Raw genomic sequence first — 15,269 nt, 5'->3', positions numbered from 1 at the left:
TCATTTCTTCATGTGACTTTAAGGCCTCCAAGGTTTTTGATGATAACATAGTCGATAACTGTTTTAGTCAGCTTTTTTGCTGCTGTGGCCAAAAGACATCACAAGAACAATTAGAGGAGAAAAAGTTCATTTGGCACTCATAATTCAGTTCACAGATAGCTGGCTCCATTCCTTGAGGCTCAAAGTGAGGCAGACCCTCATGGCAGAAGGGTGCGGCAGAGGAAAGCAACTGGGGACATGGCCACCAAGAAGCAGAGAGAGAGCTCTGCTCATAAAGGACAAAATATCAACCCCCAAAGGCAAGCCCCCAGGGACCCACCTCCTCCAAACATTCTATCTGCCTACAGTTACCACCCAGTTAATCCCTATGCACTGATTGGTTAAGGTTCTCATAACTCAATTATTTAACCTCTAAACTTTCTTGCATTGTCTTATACATAAGCTTTTGGGGCCACCTCATATCTAAACCTTAACAATAGCTCTGTTGAAGATTTCTTGTATGTAAAGAGTTGCTTCTTTTGCAGCTCTCATGTTTCTCTTTTTGTCTTTATCTTATAACACATGGATTATAATGTGTCTCAGTGTGGATGTCTTTATTTTACTTAGAGTTAATTCAGCTTCTTGAATTTACAGGTTAATATCTTTAATCAAATTTGGGACTTTCCAGTCATGCTTGTTTTCAAATATTATTTCTTCCCCTCTCCTCTGAGACTCCCATAATTCATATGCTGATCTACTTGGTGGGTTCCACAGGCCCCTTAGGCTCTATTAACTCTCCTTCATTCTTTTTTTCTTCTACTTCCCAAGACTTAATATTTCAATTGTCCTACTTCAATTATCTTCACTGACTCTTCTGTCTGCTCAAATCTCCTTTTGAACTCTTCCAGTGAATTTTTCATTTCAGCTACTATTTTCTTTTTTTGCTCTAGGATTTTCTTTCTTTTTTATAATTTTGTTTTATTTATTCATATTCTTAGTTTGCCCATGTACCGTTGGTACACATCTTCCTTCAGTTCTTTCAGCATCCTTATGTCACATATTCTAATGTCTGTCTAGTAAGCCTAAACTTCTTCAGGGATAGTTTCTGTTGATTTTGTTCTTTTTAGTAGACCGTACTTTCCTGTTTCTTTGTATATCATGTAATTTTTATTTTTTCTTTTTCTCTATCTCTTCTTTTCTCTACTTTTGTTGAAAACTGGACATTTGAATCATATAACGTGGTCACTATTTTTTGATTGTTTAAAGGTGTTTCTATGCCAGAGATTCACCTGAGGTGAAATCTCAAGGTCTTCTTGGGTCTTTTCTGAATCTGCATTTTTCCCTGGATGTGTGAAATAACTTTTTTCCAAGATCCCTCATGTACACGGTTACTTTTACATGTCCTAATCATTAAATGTCTGATTCTCAAAAGGGAAAAACAGACCCAGTGCGGTAGTGCACACCTGTATTCCCAATGGCTCTGGTGGCTGAGACAGGAGGATCTTGAGTTCAAAGCCAGCCTCAGCAACGGTGAGGTGCTCCCACACCCTCCAAAAAAAGGGAAAAACAGGCAGAGAGAGAGAGTGAGAGAGAGAGTCAGGTTGTTGCTTTAAGTTCCCTGAAAGTTTCTTCACTTCAGTTGGTGAGGGTTGGAACAATGGTGGTCAGTCTCTGTGCTAGTCAGGATTTCTCTTGGAAATATTGAACCCAGGAATACTCTACCACTGAGCTACATCCCCAGTCCTTTTTTATTTGTTTGAGATAGGGTTTCAGTTGTTGAGGCTGGCCTCAAACTTGCAATCCTCCTGCCTCAGCCTTCCAAGTATCTGGGATTACTGTCATGCACCACTATGCCCTGCTCACTGTAGTATAATCTTTCATAATGTTCTTTCTAAGTGGTGGTAAAGGAATCAAGAAAGGAAGTGTTTATCTCTGAACTAGTGTTTTAATACCAGAAGACTGTTCCTTAGCTCTGTGTATCCTGATAGAGGATAAACCCCTACAGAATATGGAAACTCAGTATAAAATTTAGGTCATGGGCAACCATGTTGCCTTACTTGAAGGTATTCCTTCCAGAAATGAATTCCTTGTATTTCTGTAAAAGTAAGACTTATTTTTCTAGGAGCTAGTCTTTCTTTTGGTCTGTCTTCATTTGCATGCATATTGCAATTTGGGACTACCATACAGAAGGCAACCTTCTCCTGATACTTGGAAGTGTTCCCAAGGAACACAAAGATGAATCATGGAGATCCCAGTCCTCCAGGAACTGTCAGTTTGTGTAGTGTCCCACAACTAGTACACCTTAAATTAGAATGTATAGCCCTCTCTTATGAGTGTGTATTACCTTTGCCTTGTTCCTAGAGAGCCCTGGTGACTATTTTTGGCATCTGTAGTACACCTGTGCCAAACATATGTTCGCGGTACTAATGCACTGGGTGGGACATTTGCATAGGTTCTTTATAGGAACTTACTGCTAGGAGCCTTACTTGAATCTAAGAATAGGTACACAAATATATATATATATATAAACTTTTAAAACTATATTAGATGTATAAGTAGTCCCTGGATCAGTTTTATCAAATCTTATTACTCATCAAAACCATGTAATGAACGTTCTCCTGACCCTAATTCCTATGCTGTAGCCATAGGGATTGTTTTTTGTAAGTCTGGGGTGGAAGACAGCAACCTGAAAAGCAAACCAGGAAATTCTGATATGCAACCATGGGGGAGAACCACTACCCTTTGGCTACCTAAGAAAATTTTAGTGTCAAATGTTTTGGGCTGGGGATGTAGCTCAGTGGTGAGCGGTTGCTTAGTATGTATGAGGTCCTGAAATTGATACTTAGCAAAGAAAGAGAGAGAGAGAGAGAGAGAGAGAGAGAGAGAGAGAGAGAGAGAGAGAGAGAGAAAGGAAGGGAGGGAGGGAGGGAGGGAAGGAAGGAGAGAGAAATGGCTTCTAGTTTTAGAGATTCTGTGTTAGCGTTCCATATAGTGAAGAACCATATGGGCAAGAACTGTTTTGGGAGCTTGGAGATGAGGTTCCAATTCCACTGCAGCTACGTCCTGTTATCTTTGAACAAATTTTCTTGTCGTTCAGAGTTTCCATTTCTTGATCTATAAAATAGGAACTTTAGGGTTATTATGAGGATCTACGTAAAGCCTTGGCACAGCACCTGTGCTCTAACACATAAACGTTGGCCAGATTTATTCTGGTGTACACACGCGCCACTAGATTCGTGCAGATACAGAAGCCTGTCACAGTACACTTTCTCCAGTCAGTTCTTGGGAAACCTGGGGATGTCTCCTGGTCCCTGTCAACTGAAGGATACAAAAGCCATCCACCGGGAGGGCACCACTCCGTGCGCCCCGCCGCCTCGCCGCCTCGCCGGGCTCTCGGGCGTCTCGCCGCTCACGTCCACCAGGGGACGCTCGAACTGCCCACGCTCTGGGGCCGACGGGCGGCGCCCCAGCGCCTGCTCACTCGGAGGAGCGCGCCTCGGGACCTCTGCCGGCGAAACCCCAGGCTTTGGTGGCGGCTTCCCAAACTAATCCTTCGTGGTCGGGTGCAGGAGCACTTAGGGACAAAACTGCTCCGCCTTCTGTGCTCTCCGCCCTGCATTCCTACGACCCGTAGGCAAATCTAGGGCGGCAAATACTAGCGTTTCCTTTGCGTCACTGCCCGGTGGTTTTCGGGCTGACTGGGGCCTGGACCGGGCGAGACGCCGCCGTTGGCCGGATGTTGCGATGGCTGATCGGGGGAGGCCGCGAACCTCAGGGACTGGCCGAGGTAAACCCTGGGCGACTTTCCCTGCGCCCGAGAGGCCGCACTAGTCGGAGCAGTGGCCGGGGCTCTGGGTCCCGGCGGGGCGGCCCGGGCGGGGCGGGGCCTGCGGGCGGCGCGCGCGCGGCGCTGCCGAGGCCGCGGGTGGGGGCGCCGGGCGGCAGCCGGGGGCCCTCGTGCCGCGCTGGCCCTGCGCGATCCCGCGAGGTACCCACCCCTGACCCTAGCGGGGGTCGGTCAGGACTGGCCCTGGGCGCTCAGCTGGTCGTCACTTCGCGTGGGACCTGAGGAACCTAAACTTAGGTCTGGCCGCCCCAATCCCGCTTCAGGGTCCGGCGTGTCCGCCTTCACTGGACGCGGGCGAGGGGCGGCGGGAAGGCTCCCCGTGGTGCGTTTGAACGGATACCTCTTCCCACCGTCAGCTGACGTTTGCTGAGGGGGTGTGAAATCAATATGGTTACCTAAGAGCCGATTAAGGGATGCCATTTAAAAAAATATAATAATTTGCTTCAAAGCCAAAAATATGATTTCCTAATTTACCTGCTATTTTTGGTTCCATAGTCACACTTTCTTCACGGACTTGGAGGATGGAATAGACCATATGATGACATTTAATTTGAAATATATGTAGAATGATTTTGCCGCCTTAAAAATGTTGAGGTCTGGAATCTTTCACACAAGAACAGAATTTGTTTAATTCTCTTTAATTTCCCATAGGAAATATTTATCCAAAGTAAAAAAATTGGTTGTTGTGAGTAAGCAGCCTAACTTCTCAGTGTAACTTCCTCAAATCTTTGCAGTTGAAGTTTTTGCCTTTTTTTTTTTTTTTTTAAGAAAACACTTGTTTCAGAACTCAAGTCTTTCAGGTGCGTGCTTGAACCATATTTGATATATATGTCAAATATGTCATATTTGATATATATTTATATAATTTGATTAAACAATTCTGCCATTCCTGGCAAGCTTTCATTTGGAGGAAGCAGTTTACACCATTTTCATATTTCGCATCTGAACATTTACTAAAAGGAAGACAGGATAAATAACAATTGGATAAAATTGCTGCGGTGGGTTGGATTTTGCAGAAAACATTGATGCATGTTAATTTACACGTTTCTTCTTGTAAAAGAACTTTCAGTTGTGTAACTGCTTTGAATTTGTACATTATCAGAACCTAATAATTTCCCTAATATTATGTGAGAACTTTGTATCCAGGCTTCTAGATTAAGCAATGCTTCTCAATCCTGGGGTGATTTTGCACCCCCCCCCCATACATTTGGCAATGTCTGGAGTTATTTCTGATGGTCACATCTTAAAGGGTAAGGGAAGGAAAACAAGGTGGAGTGTCAGTTGTTTCCTGTTGGCATCTAAAGTGTAGAGACCAAGGATGCTGCTAAGTATCCTAAAATGGATAGGATAGCCCTCAGCAACAGAATAATCTGTTCAAAGTGTCAGTAATGTCAAGTTTGTCTAACCTTGATTTAGAAGTTAAAAACAAGGGTTTTATCATGAACTTAGTACTGAGTTTGACTCCAGAAATGGCATTGAGACCACCCTTAAAGAATTATTGTTACATGCATATGTGCTTAGCATAATGTCTGACATATGACCTATCATATAGTACTCTGTAAATATAGCAATTATCTTTTATCTGTATTGAGTTGAATTCATGAGTCTGAATGATTTCATTCCTTCCTTTATTCATTTAGCAAATGTGTTGAGTGCTTGCAATGGACTGTTTCAGTCTATTTTACTCTTGAACTACAGTTTTATTTCTGACAAGTTTTAATTGAGAAAACACTCATTCTAAAATAATTGAGTTGGATTGGCCCATTAGTTTTTAGTCAGGTTCATTGAGATTCAATATACATAAAATAAAATTCACCTTTTTTGTAAATTTGTGACTTGAAAATACTAAAATTTATTAATTTGTGATAAATGTTTTATGTGGAATTGATAATAGGGAAACTTACACTTGATATAAGAACATAATATTTGTGGCTTTAAAAATCTTGTATTCTTAAGTATATACCATGCAGTTATAAATCATTTTATCTCTTTCTCTTTTGTTTTTGCTTATGTTTTTCCCATTATAAGAAATCTCCATTACAGACAATAGGTGAAGAACAAACCCAGAACCCCTACACTGAGCTGCTTGTACTGAAAGCTCATCATGATATTGTACGATTTCTCGTACAGTTAGATGACTACAGGTAAGAGACTCTAGTTGTCTAATTGAAAAACTGTTTTAGAAAGAGGTTTAAGGACATGTTATATTAAAAACAACTATAACAACTATTAAATTAATCCATCTTTCCTAAAATTTCAAAACTCTGATCACTAGTAATTGGAGAAATAGTTAGTTTTAAAAATATATAAAAGTAGAAATTGACCTTTGCATCTTAGTGGAATTATGTATCTAAAGTCTTTTTTCCCAATGTCATCTTGTCACATCTGGTGATTTGGAGGTTGTATTTGTTTTATTTTTTAGAAATATTCATGTTAATTTGTAAGAAATGAATGACTTTAAAATTTGGATAGGAATTACAACTGCACATTAAGGTGAACCTCAGTTTGAGAAATAACAATTACTAATAGGAATGTGCTATTTTTAGTAGAAGGTAAAGTAAGGATTTAATTTGAATTTTTTGTTGTTGATGAAACCCCTTTAAAATGCACATTATTCTGTACTTGGTAACATAATATTGTGTTTAATGTATTTGCAAATAGAAATAAAGGTGTACAGGCTTTGCACTGTATACTTAGCTTATTATTGTTCTATATTTCTGTTTAGTAAGCCTTTATTCAGCTACAATTACATTATTGGTTTAACTTTTAAATGTTTGTCTTCCCCTCTAAAATGTAAGCTTTATGAGAGTGGGGTGTGTGTTTTTCTTATTTACCACAGTATTCTAGTACCTAGCCTTACATGGAGCAGATCATTAATGGAGCTAGTGAATGACTCTTCACACTATTAAGCATAGATATTGCATCTCATCCTAATCCCACTTCAGATGTCTCTATCACTTCTTCCACTATCATTTTTATTTTTTCTATGACTTTGCTCCTTTTTTTCTTTTTGATTCCATGAGTGACTGCTATTGTAATTATTCCTAGTTCTGACTTATATTTCTGCTATCTGTTGACCTTATCTTCTGTGCTTTTTTTTTTTTTTTTTTTTTTTAATGTCTTTGGTATTTAGTTACTTTGACCATTTGCAGTACAGTTCTGTTTGTATGTGGAGTTAGGTCAGATCCTACAGGTAGAGGGCATTGTCCTCTGTAACCTTCCCCTCACTTTAGACATTAGCCGTAATCTGGGTTCCCAGGCCACCCACACTTCTGACCAGCTGTCTACAAGTTCCTGCTGTCCCTGGTTTGATAATTCACTGGAGCTGAACTCAGAAAAGCACTATGTTTATGATTACACTTTTGTTATAAAGAGTACAAATCAGGCCTAGCCAAATAAAGAGATGTATAGGGTGAGGCCTAGGAGCTTCCCAAATGCAAAGCCTCAGTGTCCTCAGGATCTGTTGCTGTCCTGGCACATTAGTGTGTATCACCAATGAGAAAGTTTACCTGAGCTTCGAGTGTCCAGAGTTTTTTTTTTTTTTTTTTTTGGGGGGGGGCTTCTTTGCATAGACATGATTATGGGAATCACTGGTTACATGATTTGAACTTAATCTCAGATTCTTCTCCCATCTTAGACACCCACATTGGAGGTTGGGAAGTCAGTCTGATATTATGTGGTGGAAGCACAAAGCCCAAAACAAGGTTTCCAAACTGAAGGTTCATCTTTCTAATGTGGCCAGCCCCCATTCTCAAATTATCTAAGAGCCCACAGTGAGTCATCCCATAAGCACAAATTAAGATGTGATTCAAGGGACCCATCCTGAATAATGAAGAAACTCCTATCACTTAGGAAATTTCAAGGGTTTAGAGGCACCCTTATAGGAACCAGAGGCCAGTGAAATTATTATACACTATGTTTCTCAACTTTTGCTTGAAAAGGTTTACTTCATATATTTACTAGTAACCTGTCAACACTCTTTTCTTGTTGTGATGCAAGCCAACCAAATCACAGTGTATTAAATATAGTATGACAACTTTTCAGGATTTTTTTGGTAATATTTATTTTTTCTATATCTTTAGAGATGTTCCATTTATTTATTTAAATGGTTATTTCTGCAGGAAACTAAACATCTCTGCAAAGGTAGCATTTGGGGTACCTAAAGTTTTCTTCTACTATATTTTACTCTAAAAAGTTGCTCAGTTAAAAAAATCTAGATAATTTCTTAAAAATCACTAATATTTAGGCCATAAGGAATCCTAAAATCATCTTGTCTAGGAGAGTTAAGTAATAAATGTATATGTCCAGGATGTGATCTTTAAATTTTTTTTTTTTTTTTGGTACCAGGATTGAACTCAGGGGCACTTGATCACTGAGCCACATCCCCAGCCCATTTTGTATTTTATTTAGATATTTAAATTTTATATAGATTGTTAAGATACCATGTTCATGTCTGTCTGTCCTCTGTGAAATACCCTCTTGCTATTCTTATTGCATAGTTAGAAGAATAATTTTTAGGAAAGGCCATCTTGTGAAATAATATCATTGAACAAATACTGACAACATAGTTGATTACATTTACCCCATAGTAGTGCTCATATACGTCAGGTATTCAGCAATATAGTAAATATTCTATAAACAAGAAAAAACTCTTGATGAGCATATCAATTACCAATTGCCCTGGAATATTACACTAAATATAGTGACTTAAAACAACCACCATATTTAGCTAATTATTCTGCAGGATGGCAGTTTGGGTTAGGCTCAGCTGGGTGAGTCTCTTCATGTGCCAGAATCAGCTGATCTTGGCCAGGTTTACTTGCCCATCCATGGTCAGCTGGTAGATTGACTGGGGCTAGCTGGTTCACAGTGGTCCTAGCTAGAGAGACTGGCTTCTCCCATCATATGCTTGTTCATCTAGTGTTCATGGAGTTCTAATGTCAGCAGGAAGGAAAGCTCTGAAGTAAGACACTTATGTGCCTGCTTGCTACCATTTCATTGACTGAAGAAAGTCTGGAGTTGACACAAATTCACTGAGGAGATAAATAAATTCTTCCTTTTGATGGGAGGAGCAACTAAGTCCTATTTAAGTGGTGGATATAGGAAGAGGAAATAATTTGTGACCATTTTTGCTGTCTACTACATTGAATTTAAATGTCTACAATAGATGAAAAAGCCTTTGGGCTTTTACATTACAGTGGTGATATGACTTCATGAATGGTGTTTAATTCTTTGTACATGTCACTACTGTATCAAAATTTACATATAACTAGGTATGAAATATTTTAGTTGCAGACCTATAAAGAACTTTCACTCCATGTTTTGCTTTAAAAAATTTAATTCTATAGTAAAAAAAATAACTAAAAGAGTCATTCTTGAACATAAAATACAAGGCAGACATAAGAAAATCTATATATAATAAATATTTATTATGAAGAGAATTAAAAGCTTGATGTTTTCACTCTTAAATTTTTAAATTAACATAATAATTTTGCATGTTGATGGATGTTTAGATAGTTTGGAATTATCTTGAGTATTATACACGTACATTGTCAATACATTATCAAATTACAGAACTACCTTTCTTGTTTTAAAAAAGTATAAAAAAGTTTATATCATTATGCTTTTATGTTTTCATTTAGTTTTGTAGGCATTAAATTCTGGCTTTTTTTTTTTTTTTTTGGTCAGCTGTTGTAATCCAGGTTTCACGCTTCAGGGCTTTAGATAATATCATCTTATTGAAAATTTTGCAGAAGGATTTTCTTGTTTTCTTGGTGGCTCAGCTAAAATCAGTGAGTGGAAAATTTTCTCAGATTGGTTTTTGAAGATACCAAATAAATCCTGTATAACCTAACAGACAGCTGCCTTTTCTTTTCTTCTTTAGTATTTTTTGAACATGAAGTGAGGGTCATATTGATTGGGAGATCACTAAAGAAGGCTAAGCCTCAGCAAGAGTCTTCCAAAAAATGGACTGTGCTAAAATTGCATGTAATACTCTAGCATTTGACACATTAAACTAAACTGAGTTCATAACACATTTTAAGAATAGTTTTCTCTGTTGCTTATTTGACCATTCCTTGCTCCTCCAGGAAACAGACAAGGTTATGTAGGATGGTGATCATGACTGGAAAAGAATCAGATGACCCATGAAGTGCCAGACTGGAGAACAAAACATGTCTCTAGTGGTGAGGCTGTACATACACAAGACAGTAAACACAGTGTAGTTTAATAATCTATTGAAAATAGTGTGCTTCATCTTCACGAAGATATTTTTGAGAGTATTCTTTCTCATATGCTAACCTTTAGAAAATAGAGATCAGTAGTCAAGATGGCTTAGATACTTCTAATTCCTGGGTTCTTTGGGAAGCAGACAGTAAAATGGAATTAAATGTGCAAAAGATTGATTAGAGATAAGTGACAATGAAAGGAGAAGGAAGGAAGCAGGATGGGATGAGGGAGCTGTGTCAGACTCTGATGCAGATGTGACAGTCTGCCAGCCCCAGGGATGGCTCTGGAGGAAGAATTACCCCTGAGTGAAGTTCTTCTCTGAATGGAAATAATTAGGACATTGTACATTTGCTGAAGATTGTTTAGGAAGAATATGCCCCTGGCTTCTCTCATCTTACTTAACTCTCAGTGTCTGGAACTCCAGTGAGCTAGTATAATTTTTGACTTGAAAGCTGAAAGAGATCCTGAAGTCAACAACTAGAGGCAGTCAGATAACTACGTTCTTCCCAGCTTGGCAGCTACTCCTGTCTTGAAAGGGAATTTGGAAGGTACATCTTTGGGTCTGCTATACTTCCATAGGTGTGAACTGTGCTATTTAATTTTTTTTTCTTTTTTGGTACTGGGGATTGAACCCAGGGGTGCTTTGCCACTGAGCTACATCTCCAGACTTTTTTATTTTGAGACAGGGTCTAAGTTGCCACAGCTGACTTTGAATTTATAATCCCCTCGCCTCAGACTCCTGAGTTGCTAGGATTATATTATAGATGGGCACCACTGCACTCAGCTTATTTAATTTTTAAATTGCAAGAACATACTTATATGGGCCATGCCTTTGAACAGCTAAGAAAAATCTAAGTGTGACATTGGTTAATAGTTCTTTGATGATTTGAAAAAGTTAACATAGTTTTCAGAGATCTTAAGGTACTTGTACCTGGAAAAAGGAGTAAACAGAATGAATTCATTTCACCATGAATTCTAGCAACTATAATACTAAAAATTTAACACATTTTGTACTGGTAATTTTTAAGTGCTTATATTATCTAGTAACACATTAAATTTAGACATCTGATTTTGTTAAAATCTATTACCAAAAACCCCAAACCAAATCAAAAACCCTATTCTGTTTCTAAGACTCTTTGGCATGCCTTTATGATGAATTTGTTTATTCAGTTTCTGTTGCTTTTGGATAGTGCTTTGAGTCAAGTAAAGGAAGAATGGCATTGTCATCTTGTATGTGTATATGCAATCCTTCCTCCTTTCCTTTCTCTTATTTCTATTTATTTTGTCCTTTTGGCCATATTCTACAAATGTATCTTATTTAAGTTGGCAAAGATGTTGTAAGGTTTGAGAGGATGACAGGAGTGAATGGAAAGGTAATTGCTGCTTCAGGAAGTAACATATAATTATATTTTGGGTTGAGGACAGCAAGTGTGTAATAGTATTTCCATTTCAAATTCTGTCCCCCTAGCAGTACAATTCTATAATTACTAGGTAAAATTGGCCTTATTCAGTTACAAAAACCCTTACTAAGCATTTTTAAATTATTACCTTGACCATCTTTAAAATATAGTTTTAAAAATCCATCTGACAATTTGAGTATGGATAAGGGTAATAACTGCAATAGTGTTAAATTTTTAGTATTATAGTTTGCAGTTATTGGAGTTCTGTGTTCATAGTGATACTTTAGAAGGAGAACTCACTGGTTACTTTTGGAGAATACTATGGAACTAATTCATTATTTTGAAAATTGTGATAAAGGAGTAAAGTCAAATCCTATACTGCCATTTTTATATAAACTATCTTGGGATCAATAATAATTTGTAAGGAGAAATTTATCTTTTTAGAATAATTCAAGCTAAAAAGAATGATAGAATTGGAATATTGGGAGTTTGCAACCTCTGACAGGTAGGAGAGGAAAATAATGTTTTTCCTGTACCTATCTTAGCTTCATTGGCTGGGGCCCTGAAAGTTAGATAAGAAAAAAACGAGTGTGTTAATGTATGCATTGAGCATACACACCAGAGTACTCAGTGACGAGTAAATGAGTACTCCTTTAACTCAGAGGCATGGTTAAAACTTGGGTTTAGGTAGCATCTTAACAAGAGAGCAGTCAACTTGAGAAGTAATCAGATGAAGGAAGGGTCTTTTGAGTTTCTTGCAGTGGCATATTGTGAGAAGACAAATTTTTATGGGGAAAACTAAAGTAGATAAGGGCTGGTTAGTAAGGTGTGTTTGTGCAGACTTTTTCTCAGTGCCATCTCATCTCCAGTGATGAGGCTGTTATGTTCTTCCTGCTATGGGAAGTGGGCTGGGAGTAAAGCATGTTCACAAGGGTGATTATGTTCTATTTTCAGGTGAATAGGAATAGGGGGCGGGCAGAGAACTTGGTCTATGTCTTTCTCTCAGCTGCCTTCTGTTGAAAGTAATTCTTATGTTAGAGTGCCACATTTGGAGATTGCATACTCTGAATCCTTTCAAATGAAATAACAAATTTAAGCAGTGGTTTTGTTGGATATTAATATCACACACACAAAGACTGACAGCAATTATATTTTCTGAAGGAGTTTACAAACTGCCTATTATGTGGTTTTACCAAACAGTTAAATTTGAATCAGATTACGTTTTTAGATGTAACTATCAATCTACTAAAAACACAGGGGACAGAGGTGCATGTTAAGTGACAATGTTAAATGGGGAAACTAGCGAGCATAAGAACTTAACACAGATCAAGGACAGACTATAAGAACTCTATATGACAGATAACCTTTTTCCAATAAATAAATTGCAAGGAAAAAATATATGGAAACATATTAATGGAAATAGACTGTAGAGATACATCAGTCAATTGCAATGTATAGATCTTATTTGGATCCTATTTCTAATAAGCTAGTTTAAAAAATTATGAAACAGGGAAATTTCACCACTGGGTAGTAACATTAATGAAGTAAATGTTAAAGGTGATATTAGAGTCTTTATGAATATTTGTATCCTGAAATGTTTACTGATGAAACAAGATAACAGTGGCTGTGATTTGCTTCAGAATAATCTGCTGAGGAAGACTTGGATTGGGGACAAAGGAAACAGTATTAGCCATCACTTGATAAATATTAAAGACAGGTGATGAGTATATGGAAGATTGTTATTATAATTATACTATATCATATACATAGATATTATATTATTATTTTTATTATACAGTATAATAGTCTGTCCACCTTTGTAAATATTAAATTCTCCATAAAGAAAAGTTAAAAAACTTTATTTGGTATAGAGGAAATTAAAATGCTAACTTAAAAGGTATTTTGTTTCAGTATGAAATAAAAAAAAATTTGTTACTAATATTCCAAGTATTCAATGGTGAAAGACTTGTTTCCTTTTGAGAACAGAATTGATTGGGAACAGACACAGGAATCACACAACTAGGCGTAACATCAACTTAATAAAGTAATAGCTAAAAAAAAAGTATCTAATAAAAAGTTGAATTAAAGGACCTGACTTTGATAAACAATCACAGTGGGTTTCCTTTTGCCTCACCCTGAGGTAGGTAGACTCATTCACTGAATCACTGGTACAGCTGGACAGTTGGAAGCCTCCTACTCAGATGTAGGCTCTTGTCAAAAATAAGAACAGACCACAGTATTCTCTCTCTATTCACAGACAAATCCTCAGAGAATACCCAGAAGAGGCTGAACTGAGCATGTCCAATTCATTCTGTCTCTTACCTACATAATGGGGCAGAGAACTCAGCACTTTTCTTTAGTAGTAGAAGTTCCTTCACAAAACATGAGCTCAGAGGAATGGAGGTTTCCCCTGAAAGTAGTCTTAGTGACTTTTTTGTGTATTCTTATACCTGTAAACTTAGTGTGTCCTTTAGCTTTCTTTTTGTAATTTGGGGGTGGAGAGAATTTACAAAAGACTTGACCTTTGCAAGTGACCATGGATCTATGAAATTCTTCTACCTTCATTCTATTTGTGAACAAAAATAGGCCTTGCATTTTTAGATATGAGACTTGTTTAACATAATGCATTTTTTCTATTTTGCAATTCTGGAGATCAAATCCAGGACCTTGAACACGCTAAACAAATGTGCTACCACTGATCTACATCCCCAGCCCACATAATATATTTTTCTTACTCATGGAAACAAAGTTTAAATTCAAGTAGTTCTAATGAAAGAATCAGTGGCATTAATATCTATGACTCCTGAGAATGCTTTAAAGTTCCCTTCAACTTCTCTTACAAGTCTCTAGCTGCATATTTCTATGTCTAACTTCAAGTAGTTCTAGCATACAAACAAAAACAAATTTTAAGTGGAAATTGTGTTGTTTTTCAGTTTTGTCTCTTTTTTGGTAACAGTAGCATTTTTTTCAATTTATTTTATTGTTAAATGTAATATTTTAATTTTGTAATGCATTAGTACTTGGGGATTAGCTGGAAAATTAACCACTGTGTTTGCCATAATCATGTTCTATTATGATTTTTCCAGTTTTTTGGAGTTATGCAGATATTGAGTAGAGGAAGACTTATGTTCAGGTTTATGTGCTATACTTTTTATTTTATCCTTTAAGATTATATTTGAATTTGTAGGACCTTTGACTTAATTGAAATGACTTCACATGAGTAATAACTATTAAATGAACATTTAAGTAATGGACAGAAATTATTTGTGAAACCATTTTATTTTATACAAATCTTTGTGAAACTGCTGTTCTTTCAGCACACAGTTGGCAAGAATAGGAGTACTCTTACATGTTCAAAAAGGTGTTTAGGGAAATGATTTCTGTAAATTGAAATTATTGTGAAAATTCTCAGTGAATTCATGATCTCAATCTGGTCAGATCACTAGGAAAGAACCATTTTTTATTGATCCTTATTTTCAGGATATAGCATATATACAGTTAGCGCTCAATAAGTATTTCTTTAATGAATGAGTCAATAGATTTGCTAAGTGACTCAGTAAATTCTCTTCTCATAATTCTTCTCATAAATTCTTCCACTTATAATTAGTGGAAGAAAACGCAGAACATTCTAGGTCTACTATAGGTTTTTGTTAAATTATGCTTCTCCTTGTTGAACTTGTTTTTCATGCATGTAATTTTTGTTTTGTCATTTAATTGTACAAACTCAAAAGTATTTTTTAAAACTTGGTTTCAAGTTAAAACTTAAAGGATAGACATAGGAATATGGAAAAAATAAAAAGATCTTATTTTTGTGT

At 37.1% G+C, this 15,269-nt stretch overlaps 1 protein-coding gene across 2 annotated transcripts in view; it reads left to right on the top strand.

The window, feature by feature from the left end:
• Positions 1-3,442: 3,442 nt before the first annotated feature.
• The window catches only part of Wdr41 (WD repeat domain 41), a 44,939-nt gene continuing 33,112 nt past the window's right edge, over positions 3,443-15,269 (top strand). For both annotated transcript variants that reach the window (XM_047556863.1, XM_047556862.1), the window contains exons 1-2: positions 3,443-3,766; positions 5,855-5,970. In XM_047556863.1, coding sequence (XP_047412819.1) covers positions 3,716-3,766; positions 5,855-5,970 — 167 coding nt within the window. In that variant the 5' untranslated portion in view covers positions 3,443-3,715. The remainder of the gene's footprint in view (positions 3,767-5,854; positions 5,971-15,269) is intronic.

The sequence above is a fragment of the Sciurus carolinensis genome, chromosome 6, assembly GCF_902686445.1.
Source record: "Sciurus carolinensis chromosome 6, mSciCar1.2, whole genome shotgun sequence".
Classification (NCBI taxonomy): Eukaryota; Metazoa; Chordata; class Mammalia; order Rodentia; family Sciuridae; genus Sciurus; species Sciurus carolinensis.
The sequence above is the reverse complement of the archived record's forward strand: the minus strand, read 5'-3'. Positions and strand labels throughout refer to the sequence as shown.